General features: G+C 38.5%; 1 protein-coding gene across 4 annotated transcripts; it reads left to right on the top strand.

Moving 5' to 3' along the window:
* The first annotated feature begins 252 nt into the window (after positions 1–252).
* LOC102313740 (zonadhesin) lies at positions 253–23,068 on the top strand. 4 transcript variants are annotated; one of them, XR_006053075.1, is made up of 38 exons: positions 253–1,593; positions 1,753–1,805; positions 1,928–2,002; positions 2,518–2,741; positions 2,839–2,920; positions 3,179–3,576; positions 4,123–4,675; positions 4,806–5,002; positions 5,092–5,481; positions 5,881–6,173; positions 7,292–7,557; positions 7,670–7,729; positions 8,052–8,189; positions 8,302–8,558; positions 8,663–8,747; positions 8,903–8,971; positions 9,172–9,306; positions 9,432–9,688; positions 9,780–9,864; positions 9,964–10,194; positions 11,744–11,881; positions 12,154–12,410; positions 12,502–12,586; positions 12,686–12,916; positions 13,044–13,181; positions 13,469–13,725; positions 13,889–13,973; positions 14,063–14,311; positions 14,649–14,857; positions 14,938–15,094; positions 15,172–15,521; positions 16,162–16,291; positions 16,421–18,083; positions 19,357–19,485; positions 19,592–19,945; positions 20,593–20,661; positions 20,763–20,851; positions 20,938–23,068. XR_006053075.1 is itself a non-coding variant. In XM_042214766.1 (33 exons), the coding sequence occupies exons 1-33, from the start codon at positions 1,517–1,519 to the stop codon at positions 16,561–16,563; spliced, it is 6,354 nt and encodes a 2,117-aa protein (XP_042070700.1). In that variant the 5' UTR covers positions 253–1,516; the 3' UTR covers positions 16,564–18,193. The 4 variants fall into 4 exon arrangements, 1 of the variants encoding a protein (XP_042070700.1); XR_006053076.1 differs by lacking the exon at positions 8,903–8,971; XR_006053077.1 differs by lacking the exons at positions 253–1,593; positions 1,753–1,805; positions 1,928–2,002; positions 2,518–2,741 and having other exon boundaries at positions 3,144–3,576.
* Positions 23,069–23,174: the final 106 nt, after the last annotated feature.

Here is a 23,174-nt window from a genome sequence, read left to right as displayed (position 1 = left end):
GGGAATGCTTTACAAACATTCAGAGATGAACTTACACACTTGCTTTACTTCTCTGGGGAGAACTTTCTCAGAGATGTAGCCTTACAACAAAACCAGCATTACAACTACACACAGCCGCTCTATCACGTGAGCACACTGCTCCAAGGTGCTACGGTTATGAGCCGAGTTACACCGTGTTGCAAGTTTTGTGAGGTGCTTTTTTTATATTTAATGGATCAGATTACATTTTTTATTTCTCTCCGATATCCGATCCAGTAATTTACGTCAGTATCGGACCGATACCGATATGTAATATCGGATCGGTCCATCTCTACTCTAGAGTTCCTTTTAAATCTGAAGAGGTGAGTAGAGACCATCTCTTCCAGTGCGTCTCAGTGCAGTTGTTTTGTTTTGTACCTATGTGTGATTACCGTTCAGATCTGGGGAGGGAATGAACCTATAAAGTTCTATATATCTATTTAAACAGACAAAACAGTGCAGGTGTGACAACACAAATCTAGATTTTAGATGTGGATGTGGCAGAGTGTAGCTAATTGTCTCTCTGTGTTAGCTCTGTAATGGACTGGCCACAGTTCCAGGGTGAATCCAGGCCTGTGACAGCTGAGAAAGGCTCAAGTCGCTCAATTCAAACTTCTCTCAATCACGCTGATCCAATAATTTTCTTGTGAGCCTTCTGAGAGCGAATCTGACTCTTTTCCCTGTGTTTTAAATCTCAGTGCTATTCTGTTATTCCACTTTTCAGACCCTCATTTGTGTGACCCACCTTCTCCCCATCTCCACCTAATCCCTCAGAGAACCTCATCAGTGTCTCCAGCTGTATCTCCAACTTAACCAGCATCTAGACTCAGGGTTCCTGTCCTACTTGGTTGCATTTTTGAAACTTTGTTCTGCTATGTTGCTTATCTGGGTCCAATTACATAATAGCTTATTATACAAGCTGTGCTTTATTAAATTTGTTGTATTCTTCCACATCACCTCAACGTTTTCTAACACACTTATAAACTATACTATGTATCAGCACTATCTAAAGAGTTATTTCTAAAACTAATTGTTTCTTTTTTAAGTTTATGGGCTCATTTATGTTTTTGTAAGTGTGTGTCTATGTGCACTTACCTTGCTCTAGAACCTTTTATGGCATAGCAACACTAAACCTTGACCTCACTTAGCACTGTTTACCAAAATAGCGGTAGGGTTGTCGTCACCTTTACAACATTTTTATGCTAGTCCAACCCCTTTCATGCCTTAATGCCCTGCTGTCCTCTTTTTCCTCCCACGGCTGAGGTTACCTGGTCAGGTGGTCAAATAAAAGGGATAAATACCTAAACCCAAAGCTCTATTCTGAGAACAAGACAAAAAGTACAGGCTTGCACTCGCATTCAAACAGTCGCTTAAGCTTTGCTTCCACCAAAAGGCTTAACAGCAGTTACTGCTCATCATTCATTCTTCAACTCATCAAAGAGAAAAAGAGTTTTAGCAACAGGAGAGCAGCCGAGAGGTTGCTATTAAAGGATCAGCTATGCTTGGAGGCATACGTACAGATTTGGTGGTCACAGTGGCTGTTCTCTTTCTAACTCAGACAGGGACTCAATGCAGGTAGGTTTCAAGATCATTTAAATTTTTTTAGTTTATCTGTGATTAATAATATTTTAGTTTAGTTTATTTAAATTAAAACAAAGAAAGTTTTTAGTCAAGTTTTTAATTCAGTCCTTTATTTTGTTACATTGGTTATTGGTCATTGATTTCCTATTTCAGAGCTGAAAATGACTTCCTATCAGTTACTTTACCAGAGTGGAGGGCACATTCAGGTACGATGTAGCGCAGTTATTAAGACTTTTAAGAATTTCATAATTACCTGACCTGCTTTAGATAAGAACTCAAATCAAACATGTTGTACATAATGATGTATTTCACTTTTTGTTTCCTTTAGAATACGTTATACAGTGTTTTGATGACAGACATGCCAATCTGAACTGTGAGTGGCCGGCGAGTGAAAAAGGAGCAGGTGAAGACAATTATATTTAATAGAAAACAGTAGCCTGAACTGCTTTTTGAAGTCATCAAGCCAATTTACAGTTCTGTGTTCACTCTGGCTCTGAGAGATAAGTTGAATGAATTGATTAACCTTTAATTTTGTCCCAACCTTTGGCAAAATATCTGGAACATCCATCCACAGTTCTGTTTTAATCTACACACAGGCTGTGATTGTATTCGTGTCTCACCACATTATCACAAATTGATCTGAAATAGGCTATATTCTTTTACAACCTGGTGTTTTCCTGGGAGCACTCAAACAGAGAGCCTACACATGAGATTCAAATTTAGTAGCTACAGCAACACAAACAGACAGCTTCTACAGCTACAGCTATTTCACAGCAGATGTTCAGTACAAGGCAGTACATGTTTAATTACAAGAACAAAGATGAAGAGCTGTTTCTGTTAAATATATATTATCAGCACATATCAGCATTTAAAATATGTAGCGTATTAAGTTTTCTTTTTTGTCTTTTTCTCCTCCAGGGGATTTTGCAGTGAATGTTTCAGAGAGTGGTCCACTAGGGATTGAGGGCCAGGCTTGTCTAGAGTTCTGGTACCTTGTCCCAGTTGCAGCTAATGGGTCTGAACTTCGTGTCTTGCTAAAAAACAGCGTTGGTTCAGTAGAAATCTGGACCTCTCCTGCTCTCCCTCAGAATGAATGGAGGCAAGCGTTTGTGCCCCTGAACATCACTGAGTCCAGGACTCGGGTAAAATAAAACATAGCAGCACACATTAGAACTGTACTGTCATAATATAAATATTCTATAGCATGTCCTTAAATAAATTACCTTTTTTATATATTAGGTTGTGTTTGAAGTGGTTCAAGGATTGTCCATAGAGAAAGAGATCACATTTAAACAGATAGGTGTAAGAAAAGGCTCCTGTGGTAAGTATTTACCAAATTAAACTTCTCAACAACAGCTCTAGTGCCACAAATCAATGAAAAGATTGAACTGTATTCATAATAACCTTTGTGCGGTACATAAAAACAGAAGACGTGTCATAAGAATTGTCACAAAGACATTTTTTGATGAGGATGTTTTAGAAAACATTCTGAACTACAATATTAAAACTGAATACAGTTTTTTAATGTTATTAATCCTACATAGGTGTCGATAAGCTGTTAATATGGTCACCCCAACAGGACGACAGTGTGAATCAAACGCAGAGATATGGACAGATGAGACCACCCGCTGCCTCTGTTCTGCTGGCCAACTCTCCTGCTTTCCCTCTCACTGCCCTGAAGGCCAACTCTGTGGTCCTCAAAGAAGAGGCCCCAATGGGACTTCTACCTTTGGGATGTGCACTATACACAGTCACGCAGACGGCAGCACTTTTGATGGAGTATTGTTCCGCTTCACGACCGCCTGCACTTATGTTCTGGCTAAGACCTGCTCACCCACTGAAACTCTGCCCATGTTCGCTGTGGAAGTGGTCAATGAGCAGAATGATAACACATCTCTGCCAGAGGTCCAGAAGATCAATATTAACATGAGGATTTACAGGGTGTCTCTGCTGAAAAGCCAAACAGACCGGGTTGTGGTGAGTTACTTATATGTATGGAAGACATTTATGGCACAGTTAATTACTAATTATCCCAGCATTTAACATTTACAAACACTGAAGAGTACATTTCTGACACATACATATGAAGACAATTTGAGTACTTTACATTACTAAGGAAGTCAATATTTTGTAAACAAAGCCACTGTCAACTACTGAACGAATATCTGTTTGCTAACAGCTATTTTCCTAATAAAAATATAGTATTATGTATTCACATTTTCTGTTTTATACTGCTCTGTAAACTTCATAATCCATAACTACTGTTCATACAACTGCACTTCCTTTTGCCTCGCCATTATGAAGTAATGACCACTGAGCCAAGTAAAGCACCAAATCCAGCGATTCCCATAAATGCATAAAGGGCAGATTTTATTGCCACTGGCAAAGGACTAATGGGTCATATTGGCCTTTATAAGCACAGCTATCTTCTAAGTGCCTTCTTTTATATAAACTTTCAAATGCAATAAGTCCATATTGTGTATGGCAACTGGTAAAAAAGGCTAAACTAACACTGTTTTTCAGATTAATGGGATCTGGAGAAAGCTTCCACTAAGCCTTAACAGCGACACTGTCAACATCAGGAGCACCCCTACCACTATTGTGCTGGCAACCACTTTTGGTCTTACAGTCTCATTTGACAGCACTGGTGTGGTCCACATCACCCTCCCATCAACCTATTCTGATAAAGTCTGTGGCATGTGTGGCAACTTTAACCACCTCAAAGAAGATGACTTTAGGAACCTCGATTCACAAAACGCAACAGCTTTGGCTGGAAGCTGGCAGACTGGGAAAACTGCCTCTTCCTGTGAAACCATTCTATTCCCTCAGTGTGACCCACTGGAGGAGGCACAGTATGCCAGCGAGCTGTACTGTGGAGGCTTATTCTCTACTACTGGTCCCTTTGCTGACTGCTTATCAGTTGTAGGGGCAGACAGCTATATCAGAGGCTGCGTGTTTGCCATGTGTTCTACTCATGGTGACCAAGCCGTGCTATGTGAGACGCTACAGGTCTATATTGATATCTGCAATAAAGCTGGCATTGCAGTACCCATGTTGAGGAACTCCACAATCTGCCGTATGTTGCGTTATTAAATCCTGCTTTTGTTTTCTTCCTCCTTTTCAAAATAGAGCACACAGTGGCAAATAATAACTGATAACAGTAAAGGTCATGCACTCTTTCCTGTCTTTTTCTCGGATCCCCTCAGCCATTCAGTGCGGTGAGAACAGCCACTATAACTCGTGTGCTGATGGCTGTCCCGAGGTGTGCTCCAGTCTGGATATAGCTGGCTCCTGTGGAAGCTGTGAGGCAAGATGTGAGTGTGATTCTGGCTTCAAACTCAGTGGGGAAAAGTGTGTCCCAGCAGAAGACTGCGGGTGCTGGTATAATGGAAAACACTATGAGGTAAGTGAGGTAAATGAACACAACACAATTTCTTATTCACATATTCAATTTCACAGTAATTTATTCACATAACTCTGTTCTGCCTGCAGAAAGGAGAAACACTGGTGGAAGGAGATTGTGTGCAACAGTGTCAGTGTATGGGTAATAACAATATGCAGTGCACTCAAATGCAATGTGCAGACAATGAAGTTTGTAAGGTTAAAGATGGGGTCAAAGGCTGCTTCCTTTTCAAACCCACCACCTGCAGTGTGTACGGTGATCCACACTACATCACCTTTGACGGTCTGGCATATGACTTTCAAGGGGGATGCAGTTACATATTGACCACCACATGTGGTGGAGGAAGCTCAGTCCAGTTCACAGTATCTGGACACAACACCCACCCCCCCCTTCAGAACTTCACCAGATCCAAGCTTCAAGCCGTGGCTCTCCAAGTCGAGGATCTGTATCTCATCTTGAATCAAAGCGGAGAGGTCTATGTAAGAAAGCAATTCTCTCTTTAACACCATTGAAAACATTTCTTCCTCTTTAAATTCAACAGGGCTGTTTTCAAGAACAGTGATCTGGGATTAGTTACAGCTTACATTTTACTGCACAAGGACTTCTTTTGTTCTGCATTATCTCCTGTAATTCATTAATGACAGTGGCAGATGACTTTCACACGTTTTTAGAGGTCAGTTACTGTTGTGTCAGATCGTTAGAGGAAGTCAGCTGTTTACAACCTGGAACTTAAGCAAGCTAAAGGGCTATACTTTAGTTAGTTAGTAGGTCACTGGTAGCACTAACCTAACTAACTATTTCAAGAAAATATTATCTCTACTTTATGTAAAACAACATGCAAAATAAGTTCAATTATTAAAAGACTGTCCTTTCTTTAGGTCAGTTATAAGCAAGTCCAACTGCCATATTCCACCAGCGGGACATATGGCTCAGTATGGGTGTATGTGAAGAATAATCATATCATCTTGGAGACAACTTTTGGCTTCAAAATGCACATAGATGGAGAGAACAGACTGTTTCTGCAGGTGGATGAGCACTACAAATATGAACTGTGTGGTCTGTGTGGCACATTTTCTGGATACCAGGACGATGACTTTGTAACTCCAGGAGGCCAAAACGTGTCAGAAGCGTTTGAGTTTGGTGACAGCTGGAGGGTCCCAAACAACTCTGAGTGAGTTATTTTAATACTGTACACAGTAACAGCAAACATTTGGGTACCAGTATGGCACTTCTGTACCTAAATATACCAGCATAGTATTGAAAAAAACAAAAGCTAGTAAAATGACTGCATTTTTTAGCGCCAGCAGAGTGGCAGTGTTTACTCTCCAATGAGCCTGAATTGTGCTTTTTCTTTCATACTAATAAGCAACATAATATGTTTAGTAAAATCAGTGAACATCACCTGCTGAGCCTGAGCCTGCCAGCATTGTTGTTGTATGTTAGTAATCTAAGCAGGTTTTGAGTGTCTTTGTGGCGGGGTGGGGGTTATTACATTACATTCACAACGTAATAACCCAACCTGCTATCACGGCAAATCATGAAATAGACACACATGCAGGATTTGCAGTTCAGGCACAACAGAGGGAGGTATTTTATTTCAAGCCAACATCTAAAAATCTGCTCAGCTTGTCAGACAACTGCAGGGAACACGTATTTCTTCAAAAACTGCTGACTTTAAATAATTAAATTACGTATTATGTAAGTGTTCCATGTAAAATGTTGAAATGAATCTGGTCAAATTAAATTTACTTGATTTGTATATATTCAGTTTATACAAAGCACATTTTCCTTGAAGATTGAGTATTTGAATAAATAAACCTTTGATTTTATATCCTTCAGCTTCTTTTTACTCAGAATGGTCGCATCATACATATTAAGGGTGAAAAGTTATTTTTTTGAGTGAATACAACCTGGCGCCTTGGCTAGCCAATGTACTAAACTCACACACTAGCATATATTTTTCTTTATGCATCGTAATTTATTTAAAATTACATCAACATGTTTTATACAGTATCAGGGGCGTAATTTCTAGGGGGGTTATGACCCCCCTCCCAATAATCAGACCCAGCTAATATTACCCCACCCTTGCATAGATAGGCTGTTGATTTTCTTTACTCATTTCAGTTATTACCAGCAAGATAGTTGCATGTTTAATCATCTGGGAGTTTACCCAGATTTATTTATTTATTTAGATAGAGGTCTTGACCCCCTCAATGTTCAGCACAAAGTTACGTCCATGTACAGTATAATCTAGAAGTAACTAATCTCTGTTTGTCTAAATTTTCTCAGATGTTTAGCTCGTCCAAACAATCCAAGACTCTGTGACAAGGATGAGAGGGATACAGCCTACAATGAGTGTTCAGTGCTGTTTGGCAGTGTTTTCATGCCCTGTCATGAACACATTCACCCAAGCATTTACCTCAATAGTTGTGTGTATGACTACTGTGCTACGAGCGGCGACCAACACACACTCTGTGAATCTCTGAAGTCCTATGCAACAGCATGCCAGGTTTCAGGAGTTGAACTTCCAAATTGGCAGACTGGCACAGCATGTGGTGGGTATTTGCATCAAATATGAGGATGACACTGTTATTATCATACAAGTAAATATACAGTAGGATGTCTAGATAGGTTGTGTTAACTGTGTGTGTTTTCATCCAATTTCAGAAGGCCTTTCTACCTCAACAGCTCCTCCAACAACTGCTTCTCCAACACCAGATCAAACTTGTAAGAGCATTCACAGTTTAGAAAGTTTATCGGGGACTAGTTTAAATAAGTGACGTGATACAGTTTACAAAAAATCATTTCAAAACAAATATTAGCTTAGCTAATAAGCTTGCTTGCTTTCTATGTGCCAATATTTAATAGAAGTGTAAATATATTTTAGTTCTTTTGCTGACCTGAGGTATAACCTTCGACACATTAGATGGGATATTAAAGTTTTTTCAAAGTTTAAAAGCACTGTATCTCAGAAATTATTATTAACTCATAAATCAGCATTTCCATTGTTTGTTTCTTTCATCCATTATTTACATTTTGCTTTCTATAGTTTGTCCCTTGAACTGCAATTTTGAAAAAGATCTGTGTGGGTGGGAGCAGCTTATGCAGGACACTTTTGATTGGACAAAACACTCTGGACCCACACCAACAAATTTAACAGGTCCAAACCAAGACCACACCACTGGAGGTAAAACCAGTCTGTTACTTCTGTTGTTTTTCCTTTTTAGAGGTTGGGGTCTATTTTGGTTGGTTTCATAACATTGTTTATACTTAATGTGTAATATTCAACTTTTCCATAGCTGGTTTCTACATGTACCTTGAGGGAGACAGTGTAACTCATGGAGACTCTGCCCGTTTGATGAGCTCGGCGTGTAATTTTAACGGACCACTCTGCCTGTATTTCTGGTACCATATGTATGGTTCAGCCACAGCCATGGCTCTTAATATCCACCTGCTGAAAGACAGTAAAACAACAAAGCTCTGGTCCATGATGGACAACCAGGGACCAGAATGGCATCTGGGAAGAGCTGATGTCAAAGTGTCTGGTCCATTCCAAGTGAGTTTGACAATACATGAACATAAGAAATGTATGAAGGGCTTGCTGGAAATCAAGACTTGATATCCTAATTTAGAATTCTATTTTCTTCTTATGCCTTTCAGATTATAATAGAAGGAATTCGAGGCTCTAATTATCAGTCAGATGTGGCCATAGATGACATATCTGTCCATTTTGGCTCATGTTCAGGTAACAAAGGCAAAGCAAACTGTAGGTGCTTAATAAATATGGAACTATGCAATACTGTTGTAAACAGTTTGGAAAGTAAATCATTTAAGATATAAACTTCTTTAGCATAACTGATGTGACAGAGTTTACCAAAAGTCAGCGTTGTTTTTATTTAGGTAGCTTTCCAGCCCTGGGAAGTGGAACTAAGCCTTCTACAACTACAGAAATGCTCCCCTTACACCAAAGTAAATACACAGGAAGTTATATTTTACAAGTCATGTGTTTCTGCATCATAAAACCTTATGTTAAGTTAAAAATTAACATTTACATCTTGTTCATGTACTGAGTGTGCAGATTCTAATCGTAACTAGGGTTCACTTTTAGGAAGTATAGCAAGTATCTCATGACTCATGCTATTTTTTTTTCTCCAAATGTTTCCCTTTAGTCTGCAATCTTGACTGCAACTTTGAAAGCAACCTTTGTAGCTGGGACCAGACGATTACGGATGCTTTTGACTGGACCTGGCAAAGAGGTTCTACCCCCACTTTAATGACGGGGCCCTCTGCTGACCACACTGGTGGTAAGATTTGATGTAAAATTTACACTGACAGTTAATAAAACCATAATACATCTAAAGGTATGATGTAACGGTGGACTTATTCCTTATATTATTATATCTTTAATGTTTTCAATCACCTTTTCTAGATGGCCACTATCTTTACATTGAAGCCAACAGTGCATCGTATGGAGACACAGCTCGTCTCATCAGCTCTGAGTGCTCTGACTCTGGACCTCAGTGTCTGCAGTTCTGGTACCATATGTATGGCTCAGCAGATACAATGGGCCTCCATGTTTACCTGCTCCAAAACAGAATAGCCAATCAGGTTTGGAGGAAGCAGAATGACCAAGGAAATATGTGGCACCTGGCTCAAGTGGACATTGAACCAACCACACCTTTTCAGGTGACCTATTTCAAACCATGGAGTGTGGCCTGCTTTCTAGTTATAAAAATTATCCTGCAAATGTATCATTCAATTTAATTTTATCATTTAGATCATTATTGAGGGGCGCAGAGGATCCAATGATGAGTCAGATGTGGCCATAGATGATTTGAAGCTTTATCACGGCCGCTGCTCAGGTAAGAAGCATATAAAAAACAAAATATACTTTACCAGGTTTGAAAAGCTGTTTCTAACTTTCTATGCAGACACTTAATAACACTGTTAAACTGTTGCAGATCTGGTAGGTGGAATTACAACACAGTCAGCTAGACCTGATCTTAATACCACAGCGCCCCCAAGTGTCCCTGTCCAAACCAATGCAGCTCCACAGCCTCCTATGCTCACTGCTACCTTCCAACCACCGATAATAAATATCACTGTCCCTCCCGTAGTGGAGGAAACAACCAACTTAATTAATAAGAACAATGTTACTGAAGCTCCAGATAGCCGGCCACCTCTGCAGCCAGGTATAGTAATAATTTCACAGTAACACTTCAATGTCCCATTTATACTCTAACAGATAATAGTTTACACCAGAGGTGTGGACTCGAGTCACATGACTTGGACTCGAGTCAGACTCGAGTCATTAATTTTATGACTTTAGACTTGACTTGAAAAAATGTTCTAAGACTTGTGACTTGACTTGGACTTTTACACCAGTGACCTGGGACTTGAATTGGACTTGAACCGGTTTACTTGAAAAGACTTGATATTTCACCCCAAATCTAAAATTTAACACACATATTATATAGAAAGTGTGCACCTTTAATTCAATTCATTCATTCATTTATTCCAACCACACTCCGTACGTATGTGTGCGTGAGCTGTAGCACAGCCAATCAAATTAACCAGAGTTTTTTAAGAAGAAAAAAAGAAACGCTCAAAAATGCTGCAAGGAGTTATTTTTTTCAGGTACATAAACTATGAAGTAGTCAACAAAAAAAACGAAATGTAATATGCAAAATATGCAAGAAGAGAATCACGGACAGAGATGGAACAACTTCCAACTTTGTCCGACAGTTGAAGTTGCATAAAGAACGGTAGGTGGTGCTTCTCTTTTGCTACGATGAGATAGCTGACTTCATCTAACTTTGTGATGTCAACTAGCTTTAATGTGTATGATATTTTTGTCATGCTATTTTAAAGCCGGTCCTACAAGCGCATCCAAGAATAACATGCAGCTTATCTCAGAACTGTCGGTGAAAATTATTCTTGGAGCTAAGTTTAATTGAGCTGCATTTAATAGAGGTGCAATTTCACAATTTGTGTATATTTTCTAAGTTCACTATTTTGTCATGTGTTGAGAAAAACAGAGATTTAAAAATCACATGGTCTAATATTTACATTTAGCATAACTGCAACATTCTTTTATTTATTTATTTTTTTTTAAAGACTCGAAAGGACTTGAAATTCAAAGTTTCAGACTTGTGACTTTACGCGGACTTTTAAACCAGTGACTTGAGACTCGACTCTGACTTGCCTGACATTACTTGAGACTTGACTTGTGACTTGAGGATAAAGACTTGAAACTTACTCGAGACTTGCAAAACAATGACTTGGTCCCACCTCTGGTTTACACATCCATTATTTGTGCAGCAGTGTGGGGTGGTGGTTAGCACCGTTGACTCACTACATAAAAGTCATGAGTTTTACTCCAACATGCCTTTCTGTGTGCAGTTTGCATGTTCTCCCCATGTTTGTGTGGGTTCTCTCGGGGTACTGTGGCTTCTTTCTACAGCCCAAAGACATGCAGTTAGTGGGGTTAGGTTAATTGTTGATTGTAAATTTCCTATAGGTGTGAATGTGAGTGCAAATGGTTGTCTGTCTGTATTAGCCCTGCAATATAATGGTGACCTGTCCAATGTGTACCCTGCTTCTCACCCAATGGAAGCTCGGTTAGGCTCCAGTTCCCCACCCCTGATAAGGATAAGAGGAAGAGAATGGATGGATGGATGGATATTTTATGTCTAGAATTATTCTATGCCTTATATAATCATATTTTTCTTTTTTGAACAGTGTGCCAATTCCACTGTAATTTTGAGCAAGATTTATGTCAGTGGAATCAGTTGATCACAGATGCTTTTGATTGGACAAGAAACAGTGGCTCCACTCCTACTATCAATACAGGACCTTCTACAGATCACACCACAGGAGGTAATTAGCTTTCTGACATAGGGAAAATAAAGTTAATATACTGAGGTTATATAGTGTGAAACTTCCCGAATAAAACAGTAACACCATTAAAGCCAGTTTGGTGATTTGTTTTTTTTGTTTGTTTGTTTTTTTCCATTCAGTATGAAAAACTTTATGAGGCAGTTTTAGCAACAAGTGCAAATGGCTTGTAAATTAACTTCTGTACTTATTTATTCTCAGTGTTATTGCCTAAAAGCATATCTTTAACTTACTGATTGTATGTCCCCGATCAGGTGGCCACTATCTTTACATTGAAGCCAACAGTGCATCGTATGGAGACACAGCTCGTCTCATCAGCTCTGAGTGCTCTGACTCTGGACCTCAGTGTCTGCAGTTCTGGTACCATATGTATGGCTCAGCAGATACAATGGGCCTCCATGTTTACCTGCTCCAAAACAGAACAGCCAATCAGGTTTGGAGGAAGCAGAATGACCAAGGAAATATGTGGCACCTGGCTCAAGTGGACATTGAACCAACCACACCTTTTCAGGTGACCTATTTCAAACCATGGAGTGTGGCCTGCTTTCTAGTTATAAAAATTATCCTGCAAATGTATCATTCAAATGAATTTTATCATTTAGATCATTATTGAGGGGCGCAGAGGGTCCAATGATGAGTCAGATGTGGCCATAGATGATTTGAAGCTTTCTCAGGGCCGCTGCTCAGGTAAGAAGCATATAAAAAACAAAATATACTTTACCAGGTTTGAAAAGCTGTTTCTAACTTTCTATGCAGACACTTAATAACACTGTTAAACTGTTGCAGATCTGGTAGGTGGAATTACAACACAGTCAGCTAGACCTGATCTTAATACCACAGCGCCCCCAAGTGTCCCTGTCCAAACCAATGCAGCTCCACAGCCTCCTATGCTCACTGCTACCTTCCAACCACCGATAATAAATATCACTGTCCCTCCCGTAGTGGAGGAAACAACCAACCTAATTAACAAGAACAATGTTACTGAAGCTCCAGATAGCCGGCCACCTCTGCAGCCAGGTATAGTAATAATTTTACAGCAGCTCTTGTTTCCCATTTTAGTTTATTCTGGTTTACAAATCCATTACGTAATATCTAAAATTACTGTATCAATGATGTAATCATATTTCTTTCTCTTTTTTAACAGCATGCCAGATGCACTGTGATTTTGAGCAAGATTTATGTCAGTGGAATCAGATGATAACTGATGCTTTTGATTGGACAAGACAGAGTGGCTCCACTCCTACGATCAATACTGGACCATCTTCAGATCACACCACAGGAGGTAATTAGCTTTCTGACACAAGCCAGAAACAGTTATTTTTCCAGGAAAAAAATAAGTAAACCACACACTAATTTTCTGTTTAATATTAAAGCCATTTGATCGTTAGTTATTTCTTTATTTTTGTTTTATTATAGTTTTCTTTTTTCCCTTTTTTTTTCAGTTTAATGTTAAAAATGTCCATGCAAAGAAATTTAACAAGCAGTTTTAACCATGTAAATGACTTGAACATGTGTAATTTACTGAATCATTCTCAATATTATTGTCTAAAAATGTATATCCCTATTCAGGTGGCCACTATCTTTACATTGACGCCAACAGTGCATCATATGGAGACACAGCGCGTTTCATCAGCTCTGAGTGCTCTGACTCTGGACCTCAGTGTCTGCAGTTCTGGTACCATATGTACGGCTCAGCAGACACAATGGGACTCCATGTTTACCTGCTCCAAAACAGAATAGCCAATCAGATTTGGAGGAAGCAGAATGACCAAGGAAATATGTGGCACCTGGCTCAGGTGGACATTACAGCAACAGACACTTTCCAGGTGTGTTACCTATCAGAGACATTTCTTTATTAGACCTATCTGATGTTGGAAAACTGCACTGCAAATAAATAACAGTCCAATACTTTTAATTTAAGTGTAACCTAATCACTCTGTATACCATCACAAGTATAGTGCCATGTAACAGTAACCTCTTTACGTTTAGATTATATTTGAAGGACGAAGAGGTTCGAATACTCAGTCTGATGTGGCAGTAGATGATGTGTCACTTTATCATGGGCGCTGTGCAGGTAATCCTAATGTCCTAACTATATTTTGTGCAGTCCAAACACTATTTGACAATCTAAATGACAGACCGGACTGTGAAATATTGTTACAGAACTGGTCAATCCAACAACAACTACAACTCAGTCAAAGCCGGAAACAACAGCTGGGCCACAACCATCAACCACAACTCAACTAAAGCCGGAAACAACAGCTGGGCCACAACCATCAACCACAACTCAACTAAAGCCGGAAACAACAGCTGGGCAACAACCATCAACCACAGTTGGACCCCAGCCCACAACAAATAAACCGCAATCTACAACAACAGCAAGACCGCAACAAACAACCCTGACGGTACCAAGTAAGTTCTTTTTGTGTGTCTATAGTTATAAAAACAAATTGAAACATTGAATTGGGTTTCCTAAAATGTATACAGTAGCTGTCATGTTATGTTTGTGCATGTATGTCAGTTCTAAGCTTAAGACAATAACAAGCACATGTCTTGATGCATGCTCAATCATCCAGTGTTGCTCCCAATGAAAATGATACATCCAGATGAACAGAATCAACTTTTTGGGATTAACAAATACATTTTCAATATATAACAAAAACTTTTTTTTATTTTGTTTTTCTGTCATTTGAAGTTTATAACTGAGGATATATCTGTTCTCCAACTCTATACATCTTTCCTTCCCCAGCACCAATTTGCCCACGGTATAGTCACTATACCACTTGTGTCCCTGCATGTAGTCCAACCTGTTTTTTCTTGAATGGCCCACCACATTGTAGTGACAATGAGGTTTGTGTTCCTGGATGTGTGTGCGACGATGGCTTTGTCATGAAAATGAAGATTTGTGTGCCTCTGGAACAATGTGGCTGTGTGGACAAGAATGGCACCAAACACCAAGTAAGACAAATTGACAATATGGACAATTTTGAAAATGAGCTTGTGGTCATGTGGTATGTTGACTGTCTGTGTCTTTTCAGTTCAATGAACAGTGGTACACAGATCACTGCAGTCAGAAATGTGAATGTGAGAAGGATGACGGAATAGGAAAGATTGACTGTGATGATGAAGATGAATGTGATGGAAATGCTGTCTGCCTTCAAAATGAAAAGGGCAATTATTACTGCCAGTCTACAGGTAGTCTACATGCCTGCAATGTACCTAAACTATGCTTTTGTTCCTATTTATTTAACTGCTCTTCTTGTTCCCGACAGACTTCGATGAGTGTACGATCAAGAAGGACCCTGAATATAAAACATTTGATAAAATGAAGCATGACTTTGAAGGTGAACACTCTTACGTGCTGGTGAGGACCAGCAACTTGCCAAACAACCTTCCAGACATCTACATTGAAAGCATCAACACGCCCGTCTTAGATCAGGGCGGTGATAGTCAGCATGAAAATGACAGCAGCAGTGAAGAAGAGCAGAAGAGCAGGGAAGGTGATGATGATGACGATGATGACGATGACAGCAAAGAACATGACGAGCACCACAGATTACAAGAGCTTAAGATCAGAGTGTACAATCACACTGTGGAGTTCAAGAAGAATCGGAAACTGATCGTATGTATTAACACATTAACTTCTTAGCATTTTACTGTGGCACAGTGTAATGCTACCTACACACAGACATTTGTAAAATCAGTCTGGGAAATAACTAGCTCCTCTTCACATTTCTCTTCAAGGTGTTACAACTGTAGCGAGGGAGAGGATGTTATATGTGCTAAATTATGCTGTGTGATAGCGCATTTCTTTTCACTTTAAAATTTGTAGGTATAAGACAGAGGAAGAGAGACAATGTGTAAAAAACAGTAATGGCAATATTCCATGTTTATACAGTGCCTAGATGTTATTGTGTCTGTGTGCGAGTAATATAATCCTATGAATCTCAATTTGCAAGGGTACGGAACTAAAACTAAGCAAGTATAAGACTGTAAGCGTTATAATGTACTTTGCTTGTGATTGTATCACACTAGCATGCTAACATTAGCTATTACGCACTGAAAGCTAATAGAATCTCAATAACTTGTACGTATTTGATAATATAGGAAAGACTTCAGCTAATACTCAAGCTTTCCACAACAAAAATGTATGTTTCTCTTCATAAAACAAACATAATCATACAGGAATGAACAGCAGAATTGACATCTACATATACTTCAGTTATCTTAAATTGCACTGAGAGATTTTTTTTCCTCTTCAGGTGGATGGAAAACCTACAGAAATGCCCGTCTCAGTGACTGGTGGTCTAAAGATCTCAAAGCGTTCCTCTCATATCTACCTACAAACTGATTTTGGCTTGTCAGTGGCATTTAATGGACACCATTCAGCAGGTAGCCAGTTTACAATATCAAAAGCAGATGATGTAATTTCTTTAATGTGTCATTCCACTTTAAGCTAATAAATAATTTATCGTTTCCCATATTCATAGAATGTATTAAAAGCTCATATTTATTCTGCAGAGATTACTCTACCACACATTTATAGAAGGAAGGTGGGAGGCCTGTGTGGAAACTTTGATGCTCAGAGAAAAAATGACAGGATGAAGCCAGATGGTACCATAGCCAGAAGCACTCAAGAGTTTGGAGAGAGCTGGAGAGTGTGAATGCCAGATGAAACACTGTCTTTGAATGTGGATGAGTTTAATCACTATCAGTTACATAAAACTCCATATGGATAAAAAAGAACAGATGAGTGTAATGATTTTGGCTTTTCTTCGTTAGCCAGCAAGTGTTGTCTTTACCTAGCTTTTTAGGGCTATGTTTTCTGAATATCAGCATATCTATTTTTTCATGAATGTTTAGATACCTATCTTTTTCTTATTATTTCTACATATATTTGATATAATCGTTGTACTCTACATGTAAATTGAGCTATTATTCTCATTGGATAATATAAAAAATTTTAAAAGTATGTGGTGAATGATCACATTTCATAAGGTGTTTTTGACTTCCTGCATTGTTGAAGGTTTCTGATGAACTTACTACTCTAATAAAAGTGGACTGTAAGGACATTTGTGTTTCTTTGTGTGCAGCCATTTGGTCCCAAGTTTACGTGTACATTTTTAAGGTACAACCCATTAACCACCTGCAGTACAGCAGGAACACCAACCCAAACAAAGGAAAAACAAATAACACAAAACCTGTAACATGATACGGATAAGGAAGGTAATTGTTTTTTTTCTAGCAAACAATAGGACTGTTCTTGCTTGAAAAGCTCGTCTGTATCTGTATGAGGGCATGTTTATGTGGAATCCTTACTCTCAAGTGTTGCAACACCACATAGAGCCATGGATGTGTTTGTTCTGTGCATTTTTCTTTTCTTAAGGTTTCTCTGTGATGGTAAGTGAAGCTATGCCTACTGGCTACTATTTAACAGTTTCAAAAAGTTATGGCACAATTATTTCATACTAAAAAAATGTATTTGAGACATTACATATACTTTCAAACTGCTGTTTTAACAAGAGTAGAACCTACTTTTAGATCCTTTAGATTTTTTTAATTAGTTGATGTGTTTTCAGGTGGATCCTCTTTAATGTTACTGATAGTTTGAGTTCATGTCCCTGGATATATAGGTGAATGCATGGTCAATAATTCTGGTATTGCTGGATTTCACTTAAGTAGCTAACAAAAACAGCAAGCAAACTATTCTAACTAGTAAAGATTAGACTGAGTTTGTAAGCATTAACACTACTAATTTTATGGTTTGGAGCTTGAGGCTGCTATTAGTGACAGATGATGATATTTACTTCCCTGTGCTGAGCCTCCTTTAGCTGGTTCTAGTGCTCGAATACATATCTCAGGAATGGACTGAGTAGATCTGAATTTCTAAATATCTATCATGGTGCTTGAGCTGATGCTGATGCCAAGGCCATTATGCTACAGTCTGGCAATGTACAGATGCAGAAGAACCTTCAAACTGGCAGGAAAGTAATATCATTACTATGTATTTAAGTCCTTGTACTTTTGGTACCTGTTTGGCAAGAAAAATTAAGTCATAACTGTATGTTAAGAATATGTATTTAAAATTTAACATGTTTCTTTAATATAAATGTGTTTTTATATTGTTGTCATTGTCTTTCCATTTTTCTAGCCCAAATACCAGCTCCAACTACTAAACCAACAGGTAATACCCACAACAATCTTTGTACAATTAGCCATTGTGTTCAGTGCGACAGACGCTGCCTATATCTAAACCCCACAATAATGAATTTGATTTTTGTCACCTACTGAAGCTACAAGTACACTCACAAGCCACTTTGTTAGGCATACCAGGTAGACATGGCGAAAGCTCAAAGAAAGCAAGAAGACATGGAGACATGGTGACAAAGCTCAAACCAAGTATCAGAATAGGGAAGAAAGGAGATTTAAGTGACTTAAGTGACTTTGATTGTGACATTGTTGTTGGTGCAGACAGACTGTCTGAGTATTTTAAGAATCTGCTGATCTATTGGAATTTTCCTATACAAACATCTCTACATTTACAGGGAATATTCCAGGATAAAAGAAAACACCCAATGAAAATATCCAGTGAAACTGTTCAAGGGATTTTTGCTCAGTTCTCTGGGTGAAAATACCGTGTTGATGCCCAAGGTGAAATGAGAATGGCCAGACTGCATTGAGCTGATGCTAAGGCAACAGCAAATCAAATAAAACATTCATTAGAGCCAAGGTGTGAAGAACATCATCTCTGAATGCACAAAAATATGTTGGTTACAGAAGTGGAAGACCCCACCAAGTGCTGTTCCTCTCAGCTAAAAACAGAAAACTGGCTCTATGATTCAGAGGCTCACCAAAATTAGACAAAAGAAGATTAGATGTCTGGTCCCATTTCTACTGTGACATTTAGACATAGGCAAAATGAAAGCATGATTCCATCTGGCCTTGTATGAACTGATCAGGCTGCTGCACAGGCTACCTGAGTACTGTCCATGTCTTTATGACCATATCTTGGTGGCTGCTTCCAGCAGGATAACATTCCATGTCCCAAAGCTCACATCAACTGGTTTCTTGAACGTGACAATCAGTTTATTATACTCAAATAGCCTCCACAGTCACCACCTGTCAATCTAATGTGGAACTAATGAAGTGTTTTCACCGCTCTCATTCCATTTAGTGATCCTTGCTTACTCCTGAACCCTAACCACCTTGTTGCCTGTCCACAAAACATTTCAGAAATTCCTCAATCTGACAATACACAAACAACCAGATTTATTACAGTTGCATTTATTCTGTATTTAATATTATTCATCTTTTTGATTACTGTTTGTGAGATCATTACTTTATATTTTTATACATTACTAGTATATTTCAAAATAGCATGTTGCAAAATTACAAATATGTGCCATGCTGATCATGCAGTTTTATGCCAGAAGCTGTGGTGTGTGTGCTGTTTCCAGACTGTGCAGGTCCACCAGTGCTATGCTGCCCTGGACAAAACTCCAGTTGTTTCAGGGGATGTTACTGTGATCAGATATGTCTGACATTTGGTGACTGCTGCCGTGACTACAGATCAACCTGTACAGAATGTAAGTGAGACTGAACATGCAAAATAGCAAGGTCTGCATTCACAAGTAAGAATTTGTGGATTCAGGGTTGAATATTTATAATGCAACTCTTTCTTCTCTGCTACAGTTCTGACCCAAGTACCAACAAGAAAACAAGCCACTGGAAACAACAATATAATATATACAGATACAAACATCACCACACCAGTGCTCAATGCAGCATCCACACTTAATGTCAGCACAGCCTCAGCATCCACAGTGCCAATATCTACAGCAACCAACCAGACAAGCAGTGATACATCTACACTAGCAATTAAGAAAACATCTTCAGTCATCTCCACTGCAACAGCGGGCACCACCACTACGCTAGCAGATATCGAAACAACCTCAGTCTTTGATTCTACACCAACCAGCCAAAAAAGCAGCACTACTGCATCTATTCCTTTAGATGACCTCATAACATCAGTCTCCACTGTTGCAGGTTGGTCATTGTTTGAATGACCCTACAGTATATCATGACAGAGGTTTTCATAACCATTGGTAGGACAAGCACAGGTGGAATTATTAACAGCAGTATATCAGTATATCAAGAAACATACTTTCCTACTATGGAATCCCAAATTGTCTCCAATTAAAGATATTTTAAAAGTTGGGTAGTTGTGGTAGTGTTTCTTTTTTCTTTCTATTTTTTGTTGCTGTGGATCCATTAAAAAGAAAAAAAAACTGCCTATACTAGAAATTTCTAGTATAAGTAGTGGAAAAAACATTTAATTCAACATTTAATTCTTTATCTTTTACATAATTACTTTGATTTAATGTGAAAAGCCATCAGGGAAGTATTTATGACAATTCCACAATTTTGTTGTACATGTACAATGACAATAAAGACCTATTCGATTCTATCAGTAGGAAATGTTGTAAAACATGAAAATACAGGTAAAAGTCCACAATTTAAGTCCTCCCTTACGTTTTCCAAGGGCATCCAGTGGGTTGGATTGGAATCCTTGCCAGGCCAATTCTGGCAGGTTTGACACACCTGCTATATATCATTAGATAGAGTCTTTTAAGAATACAGACTATTAGACAGCTGTGCAAATCTGGATAACGGGGGTGTTGTATCTTTCTCAGGAAGTGGAAACACTGCTGGCATTTCCAACAAAAACACGGATTCCACAACTGACACAAGCTCAGACAAAGGTACAGTCAATGAAATGTCCATATATCTATTTTAACATTTATATACATCAAAGATCTGCAGTACTTAAATAAGTGTATTTTTATTTGTTTCTTGCTTTAAGATTTCCAAGCAGTGACTTTTCATCTAAAAGCTTCACTTTCATCCTCTGATCGGGATAACAAAGATGTGATCTTAGAGGCTTTATCCAGTGTAAGGAAAAACAATTTCTGAATACAAATCATACAGCCTCAGATGCGGCGTGCCTTTATAATCACTGATAATCTCCTCTCTCACAGTTCCTGTCCAACATCCTTCTCCAGTTGAACTGTGAGCGCTGTGTCCTCAAGGTTCAACACGTCAAACCCACCTGAGAAATGGGATTTGCAGCAGTCACTGCAGGCAGGATACGGCACCAGCTATACTCTGACAATAAACTGCAAAATTCTCAACAACAAATTAATTTTTTGAAATTACATAAGATTCAAGATATCAGAGGCTTGAAAGTCGATGCTTCAAGGTTAATAGCATGGGCTTTTCAGTTTTATAATACTAACAGTCACATTTAACACCAGGTAGTTGAAACGTGTGAGATAGTGCATATCTCACTGCACATGCCATAACTTACAAATACAGTACCATACTATTAAATGTGAATCCCATTAGCTTGTGTGTTGTGTTTGAGATAATAAAAAGCCCCGATCCTGGCAACAGTAAAGATACTGTTTTTGTTACAGGAGGATGCCAAAGATAAACGTTAGCTGCTGTTTAAAAAAAAGATCCAAAGAGCTGGACAGCCTGACTGTATGCTAAAATTAATAGTTATCTAATAAATTAATCATGATCGTCAGAGAGGATTTGAATTACTATTTTTATTTTAATTCTTATCAATTTTGAAATGACTTTTGGCATATGGGATATGCCAAAAAAACCAAAAACAAACGTCTACTCAGAAAACAACCTGGCTGTGCTACAGACAGTCTTTCTGCTAAATGATTAAATCTGTGTCACCGTGTTGTCATTCATTTGTAGCTGTAATAGCATTCCCTACATGTGTACAGTCTGCAATCAGTCATGTATCTGTGCAATCTCCTCATGTTTACAGCATGTCAAGGTAACTATACTTTGGCATTGCGCCAGAGTCTGTGTGTGTTAACCAGACTTATCAGTCAGGAATTGGTTTGCATCTGATCCTGATCCTTTGCAGACTCTCTTGGCAAGTAAAATATCTTTGAATTTAATATTTAAAAGCAGCATGACTCAGTACTGGTACTGCCAAGTTTTGGTATTTTTCATAAATCTAAATGGCAAAGGAGCGCCATTAACCTGAAGACGTGGATAATGTGTATAGACTACAAGAAGTCAAATTAATAAATTATTTACTCACAGATGCCAACAGGCTCAATAAATTGATCCTCAAGGCACATTATGGGGAGCTGGACTCTCTTAAAGTGGTGTTGGAGAGGCAGGTTGGACAGTACAATGCTGGATATCTCCATGATGTGCTAAACAGTCACAGGAGCAATACTGAACTGCACAGGAAATCCTTTCTCCCTCGCCTACAATTCCTCCATCTAAAGCACAAGTACACAGTGCAATAGTTGCTCACCCTCTACAGAGAAAATAGCAAGTGAAATTTGGTGAGAGGGGCACCTTGTTGTGGAAAAAGGAGTTAAAACCTGTGTAAAGTGGTCAATTACCATCAGACAAAATAATAACAGCTCCTTTAAAACCATCCTGTGGATACAATCTTTATCTGTTCAGTGGTAGGAAGCTCATTCCCCACAGTCATGTAGGCACCGGCCTGATAATGAAGACACATAGAGTAGGCCATGACCTTGAACACAGTTTATAACTAGTTTGTTTCTAAATCTTCATACTCTTGCTTGGTTCAGGAAAGTTACAGCTACATATCAGTACGGTTAAATAAGGTGAAACACAAATATTCATTCACACACCTCAATGTCAACCATATTTAATTTTTTGCAATATAGTGGGATAGTTATAATTAGAGCTATTTTTTTAACTCCATAATTTGTTGTATTACTTACTGTCTAGGAGCAACTGTGACAATTTGATTACTTCTGGGATTAATGAAGTGCTCGGATTCTGATAGGTTAATCTAGCATTACTTCACTTCATGTTTTGTATGTATTCCAATTGCTGTGCATTATTATCAATCTTCTGTTTGCCTAATAGACTTGATTTGTTATGCTTGTGTAGTTTTCAATTATTAGATCAGTCTAAATATGCAGAAGTACAAAACTGTTGATATGAAAGTTGATATAACAGGAAACTGAGCTGTGAGGCTTCACACAGTTGCACATAGTCAATGTGATGAAAACATATTTACTATTTTTAAATGCAAGTGATGAAAAGTTTAGAAGCCAATTCTGTATTGATATCCAAGTTGCAGAAACAATTTAACTTTAATAATATAATAAAGCATGACCTGATGTTAATCTGGTAAAATGACATAAAGTATTTCTAAATTTTTAGGGCGTTATTCTTTTGTTAGGTTTTTAACCTTTTTCTA

Source organism: Haplochromis burtoni, unplaced genomic scaffold, assembly GCF_018398535.1.
Source record: "Haplochromis burtoni strain Fernald_Lab_line unplaced genomic scaffold, NCSU_Asbu1 Contig_608, whole genome shotgun sequence".
Taxonomy (NCBI): Eukaryota; Metazoa; Chordata; class Actinopteri; order Cichliformes; family Cichlidae; genus Haplochromis; species Haplochromis burtoni.
This window is presented reverse-complemented; position numbering and strand designations above follow the sequence as displayed.

Bases quoted from the DNA above. Each gene is read 5' to 3' on its own strand.
- LOC102313740 (XM_042214766.1), top strand. From the start codon at position 1,517: ATGCTTGGAGGCATACGTACAGATTTGGTGGTCACAGTGGCTGTTCTC. The intron at 7,730-8,051 runs GTAAGAGCATTC...TGCTTTCTATAG, and splicing joins TCCAACACCAGATCAAACTT to TTTGTCCCTTGAACTGCAAT. The intron at 15,522-16,161 runs GTATGTATTAAC...TTTCCTCTTCAG, and splicing joins AGAAGAATCGGAAACTGATC to GTGGATGGAAAACCTACAGA.